The sequence below is a fragment of the Xyrauchen texanus genome, chromosome 4 (genome assembly GCF_025860055.1).
Source record: "Xyrauchen texanus isolate HMW12.3.18 chromosome 4, RBS_HiC_50CHRs, whole genome shotgun sequence".
Taxonomy (NCBI): domain Eukaryota; kingdom Metazoa; phylum Chordata; class Actinopteri; order Cypriniformes; family Catostomidae; genus Xyrauchen; species Xyrauchen texanus.
In genome coordinates this window covers 53,857,551-53,879,065 of record NC_068279.1, presented here as the reverse complement: position 1 = coordinate 53,879,065, position 21,515 = coordinate 53,857,551, and the positions used below count along the sequence as shown (strand labels likewise).

The following is a 21,515-nucleotide window of genomic DNA, read 5'->3' as shown; positions in this document are numbered from 1 at the left end:
TTACAAAGGCGGAACTGTGAAGTACTAGATTGTGGAGTTAGAGTTTAGTTTTACAAGAGTAAAAAAAAACAAATCTTGCAGCACAACAAGTGTATTTTGATTGTCAGAGCATTTTAGTAACTAAGCAGAACTGTATTAGGTTTAGTGACAACATGTTACAATGTTTACACGGTGCAATTTCTGGTAAGCTACTTTTTTATGGCTCAACACAAATTTCACGATATCAATTCAGTTCAGTCCTTGTGATTTGTAGATGTGAAAGATATTAATAAAAATGATGTTAATTCAGCCAGCTCATATACCTGTATGTACTTCCTGTTTTCCACAGTACCAAGTCCACAGTAGTCAATTGTCGAGTTCGCGCGCGCAATCATTGGTAACTAAGCAACAGTGGCGAGTCAGACTGTCAGCTGTCAGCCGATGACGGTGCTGTGTGGTGTTCTGAGAATATCAGCTCAAATGGATAGTTCATCAGAATCAGATGTTGAACACACGGAGGAGGTTTTTGAGTTCATTTTTACCAATGATCGCGCAATGATTAATATCTTTCACATCTACTGCAGTCAGATTGACCATGGTCACTCTTAATAACGCCATTCACATGGCTGTGCACTTGTAATGACAAATCAAGGATGTTAAGAGGCTAAAAGCAGGTTTAAAACGTGCCCCATTGAAGTCAACAGGGTGCGAATTTTAAAAAGAGGATAACACGGTGTAGGCAACACCGATTTTTGTCGTTTTTGTCTGTACTGACAGCACTCCAAATGTACAAAAAAAAAATAGCTCAATGTTAAAATTGACCGGAGTTCTCCTTTAAATATCCAACCTGATGTTTAGTTTAGACATGCTGAAACTCATAAGGATTATACGATTGTCCACTGTAGTTAAAACTAGCGAGCAGGCCGTTCAAGGCACGGGATGATTTGAGGCTATTCTTTCAGGGGGGAAAAATATATTCAACATTTTCTTTTACATACCTCAAACCATGATGTGCAAGTTTTCGTCGGACTGTCCTTAGCGACACACCGATACATCTTGCCGTCTCTTCTGCTGGTACATCCAACTGGTGTTGTTCAAGAATGCTTGGAAGTACAATAGCGTGACGGCTTCTACAGTCCGAGGGACTCAGTTGTTGAATGACACTCTGAGCCTCATCAAACGTAGCCCAAATCATTCCATTTATTGTACAACCACAATTATCCGCTGCATTTGCAACGTCTTCCCTCAACTGTGAAACTCTTCTATATATAAAATGATAATCGAGAGGAGAATTTCTTCCGCAGAAATCAGCTAAAGACAACAAATCATCCGCAATCCCTCTGAAAGCACATTCAGATTCACCTGTAATTTTTTGCGTCACTCGCCTCAAACCCGTCTTCAAACTCCCGCTAATTACGTTATGTATGGTCTCTCTAACTGTCCAATGACAGTGCGTGTTACATTTACAAGCGGGAGACAGGCAAAAGGTGATTGGTTGCTCCCATGTGTGTACTGTCCAATGGCATTTTTTTAACTCGATTGACAAATGGATAAAGAAAAGCATTTGGCAAACCGACAAAGAAAAGCATTTGGCAAATAGATAGAGAAATGGTTTGCCAAATGCTTTAAAAAAAGCGATTTAACATGTGCCTTTAAAATGAATTATTAAAGTACTTTTTATTGTTTTATTAATCTACGTTTTAAAACATGAATTAAATAAACAATGTTAAATGTGTCTATTTATTTATACATTTAAAATGTTTTTATTTATTTGTTGTTTTATGGTTTTATTGCAATACATTTAAAAACACGAATTAAATAAACAACTTTAAAAATGTCTATTAATTTGTCCATTTAAAAGTGATTTATTTATATACATTTTTATGTTTGAATTATTAAACTGATATATTGAATCTTCATTTTATTTTTAAGTGGCACTCCTGGTCCTCCATACGCCCCTGGGCGCTTGGACAGCCCTCTAAAAAAGAGTATATATTTCTCTGAAAGTGTAAGACACATTGACTTTGAACGTCTTTTTAAAGATGCGTCTTTTTCGAGATGACCTTCCATCTTTCTGTCATTCCTGGATGCGGTCATACCTCTCTGCTTCTGACGGCCACGGGCGCTGCCTCACGTGTCTAGGCGGAGATCACACCAAGGCAGCGTTTGTGGATGGTTCATGTTCTCACTGCGAGAATATGACCATGGCAACACTGCGGTCGCGGCTTACCTTCTTCCGGAGAAAGCCACTCTAGCCGCCCACTCTAGAGCCTGTCCCTCCAGCTGAGATGGAGAAGGGATTCTACAGCACTTACTTTATCGTACCCAAGTAAGGCGGTGGGATGCGGCCAATCTTGGACCTGTGAGTTCTAAACCGGGCCTTACATAGACTACCGTTCAAGATTCTGATGCAGAAACGTATTCTGACATTCGTCCGGCATCAAGATTGGTTCGCGGCGTTAGACCTGAAGGACGCATACTTTTACGTCTCAATATTACCCTGTCACAGACCCTTTCTACGGTTCGCTTTCGCCGGTCAAGGGTATCAGTACAAGGTCCTCCCCTTCGGTCTGTCCCTGTCCCCTCGTGTCTTCAGGAAAGTCGCAAAGGCAGCTCTTGCCCCGTTAAGGGAAGTAGGCATTTGCATACTCATCTACCTCGACGATTGGCTAATCCTAGCACACTCTCGACAGTTGCTCTGTGCTCACAGGTGCCTGGTGCTCAGGCACCTCAGCCGTTTAGGCCAACTGGGAAAAGAGCAAGCTTCCCCCGGTGCAGAGCATCTCTTTTCTTGGCATGTAGTTAGACTCGGTCTCAATGACAGTGCGCCTCATAAGCGAGAGCATGCAGTTGGTGCTGAACTACATGAGTACATTCAGACCAAGCACAGCGGTTCCACTGAAACAATTTCAGAGGCTCCTGGGCATATGGCATCCTCAGCGATGGTCGCGCTGCTCGGGTTGACTCCTGCTGTCACTTATTCAGCCCTTGGACAGACCTCTGTTTTCTACGGTGCAGGAGTGCCCCTACAGCAGGTGTTCAGACGTGTCGTAGTTACTAAAGATGCCTCCCAGTCAGGGTGAGGCACCGTGTGCTATGGGCACGCAGCCGCTGCTCCTGTGTAGGGCTGCTGGTGGGTTGGCACATCAACTGCCTAGAGTTGCTGGCTGTATTTCTTGCCCTGCGCAGATTTCTGCTGCTGATCCGCGGCAAGCACGTGTTGATCCACTCAGACAACACAGCGACAGTAGTGTATATAAATCGCCAAGGCAGCATTCACTCTCGTCGCATGTCGCAAGTCGCCCGCCATCTCCTCCTTTGGAGTCAGCAATGGCTGAGGTCCCAAGGGAGACGTGGGTCCACCGACAGGGGGACTGTACCCTGGAAAATACATCACAGGAGATGATTGGAATAATCAGAACCTGTGGAGTACAGGAAAGTACAAACAAGTCGGTGCAGTGGGTCTGGCTACGAACTTCTCTTGCTGAAGGGATGTTGTGTCCTTCTTGCCACAACACTGACTAGCTTACTCTCGGCTCCTCAACTCAAAACCTGTCTGAACAGATGCCCTCATTTTATACCTGTATGTCTGGGGGAGGGGCATGCTAATTTTGTTTGCCAATTCTCATTGGCCTTTTCTCAAAGATAAGAGGTAACCGAGGCTCTCAAGAGAGACCTCTAGTGTCACTACATCGACACAAGGGAATGGAGGTTACGACAGTAACCGAGACGTTAAGGCACAACACATGAAAATTAAGCTACAACACTGTAAAACCCTCACAGGAAGGATGATAGAAAACGAGGCTCCAACTAAAACGTAAGGCTTTAATTGCCGTCTTTCTCGCAATCATGTACACTGATCTCACACAGAATAATCTAATATGGTATAGTACAAGCACACTGGGTTCGCTTGTTGGGCCCTTTTGACTGGAGGCTCTGTGTCTGCTTTTATGCCGCTCTCCTCGTACTCACTGGAATTAGAGACAGGTGTTAGGCAAAATTTAGCTCAGGTGTTAGCGCCCTTACCGCTTTCCTCTCCCGGACGGGCGCTTGACCACGCCCCCGCTGCCACATACCCCCACTGCCCGACTCAGGCCGGGGCGCCATCCGGCCTGTCTACCACTCCCCCCCCCATTTCTGGAGAGAAAGTCGGCGACAGCCATCTGCACCCCCGGTCTGTGGACCACCTTGAATTTAAAGGGCTGGAGAGCCAGGTACCAACGGGTGATCCGGGTGTTAGTATCTTTCATGCGGTGGAGCCACTGGAGTGGGGCGTGATCCGAGCAGAGGGTGAAGGCCCGCCCCAGCAGGTAATACCGGAGGGTGAGGACCGCCCACTTGATGGCCAAACACTCCTTTTCCACGGTTCTGTACTTGGTCTCCCTCAAAGAGAGCTTCCGGCTAATGTACAGCACTGGGCGCTCCTCCCCCTCCACCACCTGCGAGAGTATGGCCCCCAGCCCTCTGTCTGAAGCATCCGTCTGCAAAATAAAAGGGAGAGAGAAGTCAGGTGCATGAAGAAGCGCCCCCCCCACAAAGTGCGGCTTTAATCTGCATAAACGCCTGTTGACACTGCTCCGACCATTGAACCGGATCTGGAGCCCCCTTTTTAGTGAGGTCAGTCAGTGGGCTGGTGACGTCCGAATAATTAGGCACAAACCTTCTATAATAGCCAGCCAGCACCAGGAAATGCCTAACCCCCTTTTTGGTCTTAGGTCTAGGGCAAGTCACAATCGCCGCGGTCTTATCAATTTGGGGACGCACCTGGCCATGACCCAAGTGGAACCTCAGATACCGTACCTCCACACGCCCAATCGAGCACTTCTTAGGGTTTGCCGTGAGCCATGATATCATCTAAATAGGCAGCGGCGTACGCGGTGTGAGGTCTGAGGATCCGATCCATGAGTCACTGAAACGTGGCCGGAGCCCCAAACAAACCAAAAGGAAGCGTCACAAATTGGTGTAATCCAAACGGCGTCATGAAGGCTGTTTTCTCACGGGACATTGGTGTCAAGGGGATCTGCCAATAACCCTTTGTTAAATCCAAGGTCGAATAAAATCGAGCAGTACCTAACCGATCAAGCAGTTCATCAACATGGGGCATTGTGTACGCGTCAAATTTAGACACCGCGTTGACTTTTCTGTAATCCACACAGAATCGAACAGACCCGTCACTCTTAGAAACAAGAACAACCGGGCTGGACCAATCACTGTGGGATTCCTCTATTACGCCCATATCAAGCATCGCATCTAATTCCTCCCGATCTATTTTCTTTTTATGTTCGGGTAAGCGATAGGGCCGGCAACGTACCACCACGCCCGTTTCGGTCTCGATGTGGTGCTGTATGATGTTTGTATGGCCCGGTAGAGGGGAAAACACATCTGCAAATTCCATTTGTAAATCGGAAACCTCTGTGAGTTGACGCGGTGAGAGTTGGTCTCTACAAGTAACCAGGGTGTTGAGATTGCGAGCTTTGTTTACCTCCGGTCCGAGCTCCGCCCTCTCCGGAACTACCATGGCCAACGTCACAGAGGCCGCCGCTTCCCTCCACAATTTCAGGAGGTTGAGGTGATATATTTGCTGCGCGCCCCCTCTATCGGTACGTTTAACTTCATAATCGAGATCCCCCACTCGTCATGTGACCTTAAAGGGTCCTTGCCACTTGGCGAGTAATTTAGAGCTCGATGTTGGGAGTAATACGAGTACCTTATCTCCTGGTGCAAATTCCCGTAGCCGAGCACCCCTGTCATACAGCCGGCGTTGGCGTTCTTGAGCCTGGAGCAAATTCTCCTGTGTTAGTCGCCCCAGTGTGTGGAGTTTTGCTCTAAGATCGAGAACGAACTGAATTTCATTTTTGCTATTAGAAGGTCCCTCCTCCCAAGCTTCGCGGATGACGTCAAGGACCCCACGTGGGCGTCGCCCATACAGCAGCTCAAATGGGGAGAACCCTGTGGAGGCTTGTGGGACCTCTCGTACTGCAAACAACAGGGGGTCCAGCCACTTATCCCAATTTTCTAGCATCATCGTGTACGAATTTACGAATCATGTTCTTGAGCGTTTTATTAAATCGTTCCACTAGGCCATCAGTCTGCGGATGGTAAACTCTAGTGCGAATCGATTTAATGCCCAAGAGCTCGTAAAGTTTGCGGAGTGTTCGTGACATAAAAGTCGTGCCTTGATCGGTGAGGATTTCTTTCGGAATCCCCACCCGGGAGATTATCTTGAAAAGTGCCCCTGCAACACTACGTGCGGAGATGTTGCTCAGAGGCACTGCTTCTGGATATCGCGTTGCGTAATCCACTAGGACTAACACAAAGCGATGTCCGCGTGCTGACCGTTCTAATGGCCCGACGAGTTCCATCCCAATTCTTTCGAAGGGGTCCTCGGTCAATGGTAGAAGGCGCAATGGCGCTTTTGTGGTGGCTGGTGGGTTTACCAGCTGACATTCACGGCACGCTGCACACCACCTGCGGACGTCACCGCCAATGCCCGGCCAATAGAAACGGGCTATTAGACGGAGAAGTGTATTCCGTTCCCCTAGGTGACCGGCCATAGGATTATAGTGAGCCGCCTGGAAAACCATTTCCCAGCGGCTCCGTGGAATCAATAATTGTGTCACTTCCTCTTTCGTTTGAGCGTCCTGTGTCACTCTATATAACCGATCTTTAATCATAGCAAAATATGGGTATGAAATGGTGATGTCCGGCCGGAGCTGTTGACAATCAGTTACTCTCACTTGATCAAGAGCATGTTTAAGGGTTTCGTCCCGCGACTGCTCTAGAGGGAAGTCCCCCTCAGGGAATTCCCTGAGGGGAGGGGTGGCCACCTCGCCCCTTCCCTCGTCATTCAGAGCAGCGAGGACGACCCCGGCTCCGCCTCCCCTGCCAAAGCATTGCACACCGCACACCTCTTTAAGCAGGACCCATCCGCACAAATACCCTCTAAAATATCTTCAAAATTCGGCCAATCAGTACCCAAGATTAGCGGATGAGTGAGGCGGGAACTAACCGCTGCCTCCACACTATGGTTTCTTCCCCTGAATTTAATCGTCAAAGTCACCATGGGATACTTGTGAACATCCCCATGCACACACCTCACCCTCACCAGTTTAGCTAAACCCAAAGCCCCAGGTTGAACCAAGCGTTGGTGGATGGTGGTCTGATTGCAACCGGTATCCAGCAAAGCTTGGTAAATACCCCCCCTGATCGGTATGCTCCAGCCTGATTGGGGGCAGCCTGCGGGACGTCGGAGACCCACACCACCGTCCCCACCTCCATCAGCGGAAACTGATCCCAGAAGTGGTCCGGGTATCCGCACCTCCAACAGGCCGGCCCAGGCGTTGCGGCCACACTTGTGCTGGCGGGCGCCCCCACCTGAGGAGGAGAGCGGCTGAATGACGGGGAAGGGGAGGGTACGTTCTCCCAAGGCCGGAAAGCTGGTCTCTGGTACACTCCACGCCTGCGCGGGGCAGGAACGGGCCCTGGGGAGAGAATAGAGTGAAAGGACATAGGGGAGGGGGAGAAGGCAGGGGCAGACACAGGGGAAGGGGAGAGAGAGAGAGAGGAGGGCTCGTCCACCCTCGGGATTGCCGCCAAATGGTCCTCCACAAGACGAACGGCTTCCTCCAGCGACGCCGGGTGGTGGCATTGGACCCACTCCGCCGTTTTCCGGGGCAGCCGTTGGACGCATTGCTCCAGTACCACCTGATCGACCACTCCCTCGACGTCGCAGCCCCCCGCGAGCAGCCACCTCCGACATGCGTCCCGGAGCCGTTGAGCAAATGCAAATGGCCGATCGGACTTTTCTAACTTCATGCCCCGGAAGAGCTGGCGATTCTCTTCTGGGCTCCGACCGACCCGTTGCAGAATGGCTCTCTTCAGGTCTGTATAGGCCAGGAGGTTCGTCGCCGGCAGTTGTTGCGCCGCGAGTTGAGCTTCCCTGGACAGGAGAGGAATTAGGCGGGCTGCCCACTGTTCGCGCGGCCAGCTCCAGATTTCTGCCGTGCGCTCAAACAAATCGAGGAAAGCCTCAGGATCATCTGCTGCCCCCATCTTCTGCAACGTGGGCGGGGCCAGCGTAGCGCGGGTGTCCGGGGTCGCGGTTGTGGCCGACGCGGTCTCCTGGCTGAGGAGGCTCCGGATGGCGTGCCGGTCCTCTGCCTGAGCCCGCATAATTTCAAAAAACCGGCGGTCTTGGTCCTGCCGGAGCTGAAGCAGGGATTGCTGGTGGCTTCGGTGTAACGTTGCGAGGGACTGGAGGACCTCCGCCAGCTGGGAGGACTCCATGGGGCGACCTTTCTCCATGCTTGGAATTTTATTTATTTATTATTTTCTTTTAAATTCCCGGGTTTCGGCACCAGTGTAAAACCCTCACGGGAAGGATGACAGAAAACGAGGCTCCAACTAAAAGGTAAGGCTTTAATTGCCGTCTTTCTCACAATCATGTACAATGATCTCACACAGAATAATCTAATATGGTATAGTACAAGCACACTGGGTTTGCTTGTCGGGCCCTTTTGACTGGAGGCTCTGTGTCTGCTTTTATGCCGCTCTCCTCGTGCTCACTGGAATTAGAGACAGGTGATAGGCAAAATTTAGCTCAGGTGTAAGCGCCCTTACCGCTTTCCTCTCCCGGACGGGTGCTTGACCACGCCCCCGCTGCCACAAACACAAATAAATTAAGCTACAACACAAAGATTAAAGAAGTACTCCTGAATCGGGTGTTTAATTTTGACACAGTAAGCCAAATTGTATTGTGTTGCCTGGAGGTGAACACCATACCATAGAGAGTTAATTACAATACTACTCTTCACAATAAAAAAATAAATATTTGCCAAAATGGATTTAGTTAAAATAAAATCATAACATAATCAAAACATAAATCTACTTTACTCACATTGGGAATGTCTTATCGTGTCGTGCCAGAAAAAATCCAAACATTATTCACCATGTCAACATTGCCAAATGCACAAAATGTATTTGTGATGTGGCTTAATTTTGTTGCGACTTAATTTCATTATGTTGTAGATTTGTTTATTTTTGTGTTGTGACTTAGTTTCTTTGATTTGTAGCTTAATTTATATGTGTTGTTGCTTAATTTATTTGTGCTGTGAACTTTTGTTTGCTTTGTAAAAATGTGTTGTGTTCTACACTTCCGAGTCACCATAATGAACCAAACCAACCAGCTCTAAAATGAATCACAACATTATAAACTTTTGTTTGAAGCAAAAAATGTATTGCAAATCAGTCAAAAGGGCAAAGTCACTACGCTGTGTACTTAAAGTCTATAAGCGTAATGAACTACAATTCCAAGAAGCACTGCAAATGAAGTAATTGCATTAAAATAGACAGAAAATACAAATGAAAATAAGGATTTAAAGTTGCTGATTATACATTAAGAAACTATATATTTTAAGGTTATTGCTAAATATTCAGAGTAGTTTGAGAGTGTAAGGAGACTGACTTGAATGTGTCATTCGCAGTGCGTCATGGGAGTGGGCGGTCTTTGCAGAGCTCATTTGGTGCTCTCTGATTCTCTCAGGATCATGAGCAGTGTAGTTCTTAATCAGGAATTCTACTATTAATGTACAATATGAACTGTTTGCTTACAAAGAAGCATATGCCATCAGTTTATGTCCTCAAAGCTCACGGTAGGTCTGTCTTCAAATGTTTATAATTTATCACAAAAAATCGATTCGACTTGGAAACAAAATGAATTGGATTTTTTACTTCTAGAACCAGACTGCTGCGCTCTAATTCAGTTTTCCCCTCTGATGATGTTGTCCGTGTCAAAGCTCCATCAATGGAAGCAAGAAAATAATACATGAGTCATAAAACAGATACAACTTCCAGATATCCAACATATAACATTTAACATAATATTCTCTATTATTGATTTATTAATAAGACTGTTCTGGCTCATAAAAATCATGCTCACAGTTGTTTAGATTTAACTTTATTCTGCTACTTTATTGGCCCATGCTAGTTTGTAGTAAAGTACGGGCATAATAGCTGCAACACATTGCGCTTAATGACCCTGAGTGGCTGCAAGGCGAGTGCCACTCTGGCAAACATCCAGACACCCCCGCTTAGCCTCTACTCCTGCATGAGTTTAAGAAGCCAAAGAGGATTATGAAGCAGCAGAGCAATTTAATTGAAGTTACTCTTATCTTGGAGAAGTGCTGTATTCACACATCTGTAGAACAGGACAGGTGAACACATCATTCTATGTGCATGTAGAGAGGAGAACACGATGGACAGAGAAAGAAGTGGAAAAAAATGTTATTCGCAAAAGCTAATGATGCTTTAGGGAGAGATCTTTACCACCTTAGACTAGACTAGGTTCACAGTTTTGTTTTAAGAAAGCAGTATGTATGCATTGGATGATCAACCACATTTGCCATAATTTGCAGTTTACAAAAGAGCATACTACAGGCAATAATGTGTCCCACAATGCAACATTTTCGACCTGGACCTTCAATTTATAAAGAATAACGTTCCCACTGGGCTCATTAATTTGACTGAACTACCATCAGAATTGTAATTTTTTTTAATTGATTTGCACAAAATTGCACAAATACAATATTTCTGCATAAATGTCGTGAATTTTTCATGTTTTAATACAGGCAGCAGTTTTGTGGTGAGCATGGGTAGTTACCTGGACGTCTCTAACTGGTTGAATCCAGCTAAACTGATGCTGTACTACCAGACCAACACCTCCACACAGTGGGTGAGAGATTACTGTGGACAGAGAACCACTGAACCCTGTGAACATCTGTGTAACCAGGAGACCGGTGAGTGGTCACACATGAATACGCATAAACACACACACACACACACACACACACACACACACACACACACACACACACACACACACACACATTGTGTTTCCATGTTTTATGGGGACTTTCCATAGACATAATGGTTTTTAGACTGTACAAACTATATATTCTATCCCCTAAACCTAACCCTACCCCTAAACCTAACCCTCACAGAAAACTTTCTGCATTTTTACATTTTAAAAAAACATAATTTAGTATGATTTATAAGCTGTTTTCCTCATGGAGACTGACAAAATGTCCCCACAAGGTCAAACATTTTTGGTTTTACAATCCTTATGGGGACATTTGTTCCGCACAAAGTGATAAATACACACACACACACACACACACACACACACTTGTGCTCGGCTATCTAAATGGGGGCATACCACATTCCATAGACTTCTGTTGTTTTTTGATTTATATATATATATATATATATATATATATATATATATATATATATATATATATACACCACAGTTAGTTCTGGTCCTCGAATCTTATTGGACGAGAGACGTCCCATGAGCACTGATGGAGAGACAGCATCAGCACTCAAATGCTTCACGGTGTGTGTATCACTGTTAGGAGTTACTGGCTTTATTTTTGAAATTACATAAGTTAGCCAGCAGGTGGTGGCAAAAGAAAATGTTTGTGTGTAATATGAGCCAGTTGGTGACGTAAAGTGAATCCGTTAGTCATTGTTTACATAGAACTGTGCTCCGTGATTGCTGTATTACTAATACATTACCAAAGCTAGGAAATAGCTTTAAATAGTGGAATACGAAGTATCCCTTGTCATATGGCAGAGTTTGCATCAGTTCATCCTCTTAAGTCCATCGTGATAGACTGAACTATTGTCTGGCTGGTAGAGGTCTTCACGGGTTCACCCTAACCCGAGGACCCGAGACCCAACACAGGACCCGTACGGGTTCGATCCACATTTTATATGCTCAACTGGGTCTGGTCGGGTTACATTCTATTGCTGCGGGTCACAGGTCTGTTTAACATTATGTTTAATACCCAAGTTGATCCGAGAAGACCCGGCCGTGATCAGACAGCGCTGATGATGATGGTTCTGTGTGTGTGTGTTGTTCTTGCCTTTGCGAAGTTGAAGAGGGTTTTTATACGATAAAGCAGTAGCTTTAGATGATGATTGAACCTCTTGAGATTTAGGATGGGGTGAAGACCAGCATCCTATTTTGGAATCAGCAAAGAGGTGGAATAAAACCCCTGCCCCGTCAACTCTGAAGACAGTAATGATACTGCTCCTTTTCAATCAACCAATCAATCAATGCTTATTTATAAAGCACATTTAAAAACAACAAAGGTTGACCAAAGTGATGTACAGTGAGTAAAAGGAATAAAATAAGACAAAGACAAAAAAGAAAATAAACAATTTACAATCATGAATATAAATGACCCCAAAATAACATAGTTAGGGAATGTTAAAAACCAGGGAAAATAAACAAGTCTTAGGAGAAGATTTACATGCAGAGATGGATGAGCATGTCTGATATAAAGAGGAAGGCTGTTCCAAAGTTTCGGAACAGCGGTAGCGAAGGCACGGTCACCTCGGTTTTTAAGTTTGGCTCTAGGGACAGTGAGTAGGCCATGGTCACATGATCTTTAGGTTCGAGAAGGAATGTATGGGAGCAATAAATCAGTTAAGTATTGAGGAGCCAGATAATTGAGGGCTTTGTAGACAAATAATACGATTTTAAAATCAATCCTATACTTGACAGGGAGCCAGTGCAAAGAAATTAGAATCAATATGGCATTTTGTACTAGCTATAGATATGAAATAGAAGACTGAGAGATGCCACAATACAGTGAGTTACAGTAGTCTAGCCGAGATGTTACAAAGGCATGTATTATGGTTTAAAAATTACTTGTGGATAAAAAGTGAAGATGAAAAAAACAAGACTAGACAACTGTAGTGATCTGTATGTCAAACTTTAGGCTGCTGTCAAATAAGACATCTAGGTTTTGGGCACACTGCATATTATATGAGGCAAGAGAGCCACGATCATAATCAAAAACACTGTTTTCCTTAGGGCCAAACTAAATTATTTCAGAATTGTTTTCATTAAGGTTTTAAAATGACTTGAAAGCCATCGTTTAAGTTCGATTAGGCAATCTAACAGTGGCTGAAGTGAGTTTTTATTGTTGCGGTGTAAGGGAAGATAGATTTGGGTGTCGCCGGCATATAAATGAAAAGACACTCCACAGACAGGCCAGAGGGAGCAAATACAGGGAAAACAACACCAGACCAAGAATTGATCCCTGCGGAACACCACACCAAGAGGTATGTTGGAAGAAGTATGATGCCCCAAATTGAGAGTAAACCACCTATTTGACAAATAAGAGTGAAACCATTTTAATACAGTACCACAAAGACCCACACATGTCTCCAGACAAGACAGGAGTATGTCATGGTCAACCAAATGAAATCCTGTGCTTAGATCAAATAAGACTAGAGCAATGGATTTCCCTGTATCAGTCAAGAGAAGGATGTCATTTGAGACCGTGCGAATGTAGCGGGACCTTAAGAGGAGAAAACTACCTCTACATATGCAAGACTACGCCACCCTGTTTGACCAGGGAAATATTAATACTGGTGAATTTAACCACCTACAAGGGACACACAGGAGTGTGGGTTTTTTGAAAGGAGGGCCAGAGACGTGGATACAAAAAAATACAAAAGCTTTATTCAATTAATCAACAACAATCTTAAAAACACATTAAAAAACTAGGTCAACATTCATCCTTCAACATTCATGACTTTTAAAGGGACCAAAAAGGCCGAGGCTTAACAATGGCAGGTGCTCTATTTTAGTGAGCACAAGGCTCCTATAATCACTCTTACCACCCTGTGCACAGATGTCAACACGCACACTCCAATAAGGGTGAGGGCCTACTAGCGGCCTGCCCTGAAGCCTCGGCTCCTATAACGAAAGCTAAATTATCACACTGGTCTCGACATTCAACAAGGACATTTAATAATTACAAAAAAAAACAATAATAAACACTTAAATTAATAAACCAAAAAAATCATGAAACAATACTACAATAATGGGGTTCACAGTTGGTACCAAAGCTGGGTGTACTGTATGTTCACCTCACTGTCCCTCTAACAACACCCGTAAAGCAAAACAGAGACAAAAAAAAAAAACACTACAAGAAAAGTTCACAAAACAAGCCAAATGAAAAACAACATTCATAAAGGAATACACTGAAAAATAAGTAAAATAAATATACCAAAAGCAATTAAAGTAAATCACTTTGAAGAAAAGAACCCATCGATCACCAGAACACATGCTGGAGGGCAGGCGTCACACAATACACATAGATCGACCCCATACGTGTTGACGAGAAAGTTTGTCACAGGAGAAAGTTCAGATATACAAAAGAGCAGTGTCAAACAGCGTTGCCCCGCAGGGCTCGCAGAACAGTCTATTCCTCCTAAAATGTAAACATAAACATATACTTGCGGTATAAAAATGAGCGCTGCACAATAGTGGTAGTTTCACGTACCTTCATTTCATACCCAGGCGCACATCCACATCACACACACACAGAAGGGTACCACCATGTCACAAAGTACGTGACTGCGGGAGAGGCATGAAAGGGGGAAATAGCAGCCACCAACAGCCCACAGCAGCGAACTATCCTCACAACTACAAACCAAATAATTATTACAAAAGTTCACGCATCTGTGTTTTAACTAGTTAGCCAAACAACACATACCTCCGAGCGGAAACGGATGAGAAAACCAGAAGGGGCGGTCCCCGGGCAATGACGCATCACACAGACGGCAATCACACACATAGGACTAAAGTCCCCTTTTATACGGTACCGCACAGTTCATAATTGGACCCTCGATAACCCACGCGCATTAGTTTGATTAGAGACACAACAGTGCGTCCCACCACACTATGTAACACTTTAAAACCTGATTGGAAAACATCATGGATAGAATTATTTGACAAGAAAGATTGTAATTGAAACAGTACAACTTTGTCCATGATTTTTTTAAATAAAAGGCAGGTTTGAGAAAATTAGTAAGGGATGTAAGATCAAGATTTGGTTTTTAAGATACGGTGACACCACAGCATGTTTAAGGCAAGCAGGAATGGTAACGGTATATAAACACATATTGCTTACTGATTACAGACCCCAGCCAACCGCATCCATCATTTATTTGAGAAAACACGTGGAATGATATCCTGGGGACATAGAGTTGGCTAAAGCTGATCAACAAGTTCCTAACAGGAGGACAAATTAACAGACTCAAACACAGACCATGTAGAAGAGTATAAAGGGACGTCAGGCAAAGTATACCCAGCATGAGACAACTGAGATATTATAGCCATGAACTTATTTGTGAAAAACTTCACAAAACTTTCACAAAGAGATGTAGAAGGCTCAGGAAAGAGTTTTACATGGGGATTTAACACAGTCAATGGTGGAGAAAAGAACTTTGGGTTTATGACAGTTTTTGTAATCAGAGAGGTATTTGTACTTTGCAGCCTTAGCTGCCTTCTGGAACATAGTGAGAGAATTTCTCATGAATTCATATGCGCTCAGCTTGTCAGCAAACCTGTCTGAGAGAACGTGTCATGTCATTATGCCTGGGAACAGGCCTCAGCTTATGATATTTAAGCTTCAATGGAGAAATAGTGTCCAGAATAGAGGCACATGTAGAGTTGAAGTAACTGAGATGTTTGTCAGCATCCAAGTTGTGTACTGTAGAATAGATTCCATTACTGAAGAATCACATACTTCATAGTATGCTGCAGAGAACTCTTCACTGGAGCATGAAGTAAAGGTACGAGACAAGCACACTATGGATTGATTTCTGAGGATTTGACCAGTGAATGGCACCGAAAATAATACAGCCATATGATCAGAAAAGATCACGTTACTGATATTAATGTCCAAAACAGATAGTCCATGAGTTAAACTCAAGTCCAGAATATGGCCCTGTAAATCCGTTGGGCCAGATACCCACTGAACCATGTCAAACGACTCCATGGAAAATGGGTTAGGAACATAACAGACATGAATGTTTCTTTTCCCAAAGCACTGAGACTTTCACTGTAAGGGACTGGCATTCTGTTTCATTCCATTTAATAGGAACAGTTCCTTGAAAATGGGGTCTATTGGTTCTAAATTGGAGCCTGTATCTGAACTCAAGGGTGCTGAGCACCCACAGACACTGAGAACACTGGTGCCAATGAAGAAGATGTTGATGAGAAGTGTGAGGCCAGAGGCTGACAAATGTCAGTGACAGTTCCTGCCTCCTTAAATGCATGTGTTGGGTGGATCTGAAGGCCATCTCCTATGAAAGGAATGTTGGTCCCCTTGACCTGAGCCTTTGATGATCCTTGGGCAGCGGTCCTATGCGGCTCTGGGTGGGCCTGACCTGACGACCCTGCCCGAGCCCAGTTGCCACAAGCTGATGGCTGTGGCCCATTGTCAGCTGAAACCCAATGGACATAGTGTGTCTGCTCCCTTGTCCTGTGTGATTGCTCCAGGGCTGCTTCTGATGGTGGCCCAGAAATCTCACCTGGAATCAATGAAGCCACAAGGACTGCTATACAGTCTTGGTCTGCTAAATTGGATTGGGATAACCATACCTGGCAACCTGCCTGAACCATACAGGCCATGGACTGCCCCAGGATCTGGGCATGCAAACTTGTTCACTGGACCAGCATGTCTGCTGCCTGCAGAGACTCTGGATTCTGTTTGCTGGACACGTGGACACAGCATGCAAGCCTTGCTGACAAAGTTGAGGTATGATCAGCTTACTGCAGCTGATTGTTAACTGCTCTGCAGCACCTGTTTTGATATGTGGCATCCCGACCAGCCCTGGCTGTTGCCCCTGCCAGCTGGGCCCATAGCCTGCAACCCCAGCCAAGTTGCTTAGCTAATTACTGGGGAGGGCACTAGAACTAGGGGCCTTCCAAGAAAACTGTCATGAAATCTGCGAGTACATGTAGCCCCTCCGTTCTGCTTTGTAGATGGCCTCTATGAAACACAGAGCAGGAGGCAGAAGTGCACGGTCTGCGGCTGTAGCAATCACTGCTTTGTCTGAAGGATCCAGTGGAATAGGATCAGATACCTGAGAGGCACGTTCATCCAGCCATGCAGAATCTGAGAGATCATCTGTGTCCAACCGCAGAGGGTTCTCTTCACTTCCGAATAATTTGGGTGGTGGTAAGGATGTTTTGCTGTTGGCTCCCCAGAGTCAAGGAGCCCTGCACGACAACACTGGACCTGCAAAAAACCATGCAAGGTATCTTGCAATTCTCACATCTGCCTCTGGAGGTGCCCCATACGCAGGGTTGGGCTGTAATAGAATACTTGTGATGCCGTTACATATTCAGAATTCAAACATGAAGTAACTGTATTCAGCCCCTGTTATGTTTTCAAGTACCTGTATTTAGAATACAGTTTCTTTATAAAAAAAAAAAAAAAGAATACTTTTTAGAATACTTCTCTAATAATGAACACAAAATAAAAAATCTCTTACTTTAGATAAGCTGCAGGGTGCGCAGTGTTGCCAGGGTTTCATGCCAAATTGAAAACACAATCTTGGGTTAAAATCAAAGAATCATGGGTTGTGTTTTTGGGATATTTAAAAAATGGACTGTAGTCACCAAAAGGTCTGATAGTAGGCACTAAAGAGCAGAAAGCAAGTCTTACTCACGTATAATGATTCCTGGATTAAAAATCTGGCAACAATCAGTGTACTGTCAGCTGTCCAGCAGTATCAATCGAGCCGGCAATGATATTTCCACAAATAGAACATCCGCGCACATAATACAGTGTTTCCCATGATTGTTGCTGTGTAAATAATTTATGCAGCTGCAGATGCATGTAAAGGTGAAGTAAACACAGACGGCTCACAATAAGCATTTGGTGAGTCACGTCCATATCAGAAACTTGTAAAACTGTGAGAAATAGCAGTCATTAATGACAATAATAGGCTACAATGAATACAGTAGGTATAAAATAATTATAGAGAACGTAGGCCTACTGCAAAGACTGAAAGAGTGGAAAGGACTTGAAGTAGATCAGAGTCCAAACGATGACAGAAAAACCTCATGTAAATAACTACTGTAATATTTGTGGCTTATAGATGTATGGGAAGCTATAGTTCTATGTGACACATATTGTAACATTTTAATATTATTTCTTACTTTCTCATACAAAGAGATTGACAAACTAATAATAATAATAATAATAATAATGAAACAACAACAAAAACAAAACAAAGCATGAATAAAAGAATCAAAAGCACCCAAAATAAAAATTTTGGTAATAAAAGAGATAGAAATCTAAATTAATAAATTGGCCTTAATATTGAAATATGCAAGCAAGCCTAGTGACAAATCATAAATATACTACATTTATGTCACATGACCTCACAACTTTATGGCATCCAGTTATCATCTCAAAAATAAATACGGTTTATTTGCATTTCTTATCAGATTTTGTGTCAAAATGTATTATACTTTGTCAGTCCAATCAAATAATGGGTTAAGAAAAATATTACAATTTTGTTAAACAACTGGAGTTGCGAGTTCGAATCCAGCCAGGTTGCGAGTGACTCCAGCCAGGTCTCCTAAGCAACCAAATTGGCCCGGTTGCTAGGGAGGGTAGAGTCACATGGGGTAACCTTCTCATGGCCACGATTCCTTCCATAAAGAAAAAATAACATTAGTGTCCAACTCCACATCTAATTTAAAGAAACAAATTATTAAGATTCACTTTAGTTAGAGGTGGAGGTGTAGCACTTCAGATAAGATAATAATGACACATCACACTTAAGTCCTCCAGTTGTGCCTTGCCTGTATAAATATGTATTATAAAAGTATTCTTGTACATAACTTTTTTATTTTATGTATTCAGAATACTTTACTGAATCCATTTGTGTATTCAGTATTCAGCCCAGAATACTTCTTTAAAGAAATCCTCCCAACCCTGTCCATACCGGTCTTTGCCCTCACAGGCGAAGAGTCCCCGCTTAGCATGAAATAATGAATTAACTTCCACATGCACGGTTTTGCTCTTTGTTCATTCCTATAGTTTGCTTTCGTTGGATATGCATGATTAATTTTCTCTACATCTCCTGACAGCTCAACCTCAGTGAGGCTGACCCACATAGTGGAAATTAGTTAAGTGGTAAAATACATAAAAATATTCATTATATGCTATATATATATATATATATATATATATATATATATATATATATATATATATACACTATATATATCCTGGTTTCACACTATTCTAAAAATTCTAATGGAGTTGACAAAATTGAATGTTAAACTTGAATCTTAACCATGTGTTATACACTGGAGCCATTTAGATTTTTTCCCTCAGTAATATCTTCTTACTAAAATACCAAAATGTATCCCACAATTCTAAAAGAAAGTATAGCTGCATCGATGACGGGCCCAAGCAGCATGGGTACATTTCCACCCAGTGGCTTTCAGAAAACAATGCAAGGTGGACACATGTATTTGGCATTTGACATTTTTCTAAACAATTTTTAAGCAATTTGGGTAAATATAAGAGGACTATTTTAAAGTCTGTTGTAAGAGCCATACTTCCTGCTGCCAGATGGTGGTGCTATGACCGTGACCCATTGTCACATTAATCCCCTAGGAGGAGTATTTAAAAGTTCAGAGCTTGCGATTTTCAGAAAATCTAAAAAGGCAGACTTCCTGTTGGGCAGAGCTAATGACTGTGAGTATGAAAGTTGTTTGGCTTGATGAGAACTATATATGTACCAACTTTTGTGACTGTAGGTGAAAATGCTGGTGCTACAGAGCCCCACTTACATACCCATTTTAAAGGGGGCACTACAGAGAACCCTCCCCCCATGCATGTTAAGTACCCCAAAAGTACAGAAAACCTTGAAAAGAAGAAGAAGAATCCTTAGAAGAACAATAGGGCATCCACACTTTCAGTGCTTGGGCCCTAATTATCATAATGGGAATGACAGTGTTGATATGATGAAGCTGTGACTATAGAGACTTAAAATATGAAACAAAATATATAAAACCTACCAGACCACGTGTCCTACTGTTGCATCCACTATGAGAAGGAAGTGGGAAAGAGGTACTCAGAGTAATAGATGACCATGACATTGTCTAATTTAGATTATCAAAATCTGATTAAATCTGACGGATTTGATGCAAAGTGAGAACACAAATTTAATAGACAGTTTTTTATGGAAAATAAAATGTAAAGTTTACTTTGTGTATTGTTTGATATATTACAGATCCCTATGTTTCATTTGATATTACATTTATAAAGTTGTTGCATTTGGAATCAGTTTAACATTGTGACCTCTTGCTAAGGACAGGTTAAGTTACAGAGCAGTAAGTACAGAACATGCATTAAAAAATATATAAATATATAATTAAATTATTTAAAAATATAAGTAATAAATGCTCTGAGTATACATATTTCCTTATTTTTATTATTATGAATTTCTTAATATTTAACATAAATATAGCTTTTGTATGCAAGACATGTGCTGTCCCTTTTCTCAAGAATCAGGGCATTATTGAAATCTAATTTTTGTTTGATTTTTGAATGCATTTACATTTTTTGTTTATTACACACATCAACATTTTTAAATACTGAACTTTCTTTTAACTAAGTGAAAATTAACCTATATTATCTGAAAAATGCATGATGAATCATGATGCATATTTGATGAAACTGCTGATTACTTCAGTCCATTCTGAACTAAAAGCAGCAGTCATCAGACACACACATATACATACAGCATCAGGGCTTGATTCCAGCAGTTACTGGCAAACACATTTATTTACTTGTGACCTTCTGCTGTAATCTGCCACTCAAGGTCTCAATCAGGTTGGTTTGCAGGGCGTCAGTTTGATAAGCTTGCCAGTGGCTGAGGATCAGTGGAATATCACAACCCGACTGGAATGTCTCAGGCCCGGGGCTTATGAACATCACACTTGACATTTACAGTTATTGTCCTGGTGTCTGGTTTATAGTACCTCTTTTGCAGGATGGTTGGGACACATGGTAACAAATGGTGCTCTTAGACTGCTGGGGTGAAAGTACAGTCATTTTGATGAGATAATTATGAAGAAATAGAGAAACAGACAATAAAGATTCATCTAGGTTGAAATACATCCTCAAATCTCTGGATTCTTTACACAAACAAACCAATGTTTAACCCTCGTGCAACCTTCGGGCCATTTTTGTCTTTTCAATCATTTTGGCTGTGTTAATGCAATGGCATAAATTTCAATTTAAATTTCTGAATTTTGATAGTTCAAGCTCAGTTCCTATAATACATCTATAATACACTGTGTAAACAAAACATCCTGGTTACTTCCATAACCTCCATTCCCTGATGTTGTGTCAATGTAGTGACATTAGGGGTTGCCCTTGGGAGACCCAAACACCTCTGATCTTTGAGAAAAGGCCAAAGGGGATTGGCGAGTGGAATTTGCATGCCACTCCCCTGGACATATGGGTATAAAAGAAGCTGGCTTGCAACCATTCATTCAGGTTTTTTGCTGAGGAGCCGAGACAAGGTCCCAGACATTTCAGCGGGTAGTTCAGAGTTGTGGCAGGAGGGACAAAACGTCTTGTTCATTCCATCAGGGAATGGAGGTAATGAAAATAACAGGACGTTCACTATCTGTCACT

The 21,515-nt window shown here is 43.1% G+C and overlaps 1 protein-coding gene across 3 annotated transcripts in view; it reads left to right on the top strand.

The window, feature by feature from the left end:
* Positions 1-21,515, top strand: part of LOC127637737 (astrotactin-2-like) — a 749,824-nt gene that overhangs the window by 315,822 nt on the left and 412,487 nt on the right. For all 3 annotated transcript variants that reach the window (XM_052118989.1, XM_052118979.1, XM_052118998.1), the window contains one exon: positions 10,605-10,772. In XM_052118989.1, coding sequence (XP_051974949.1) covers positions 10,605-10,772 — 168 coding nt within the window. The remainder of the gene's footprint in view (positions 1-10,604; positions 10,773-21,515) is intronic.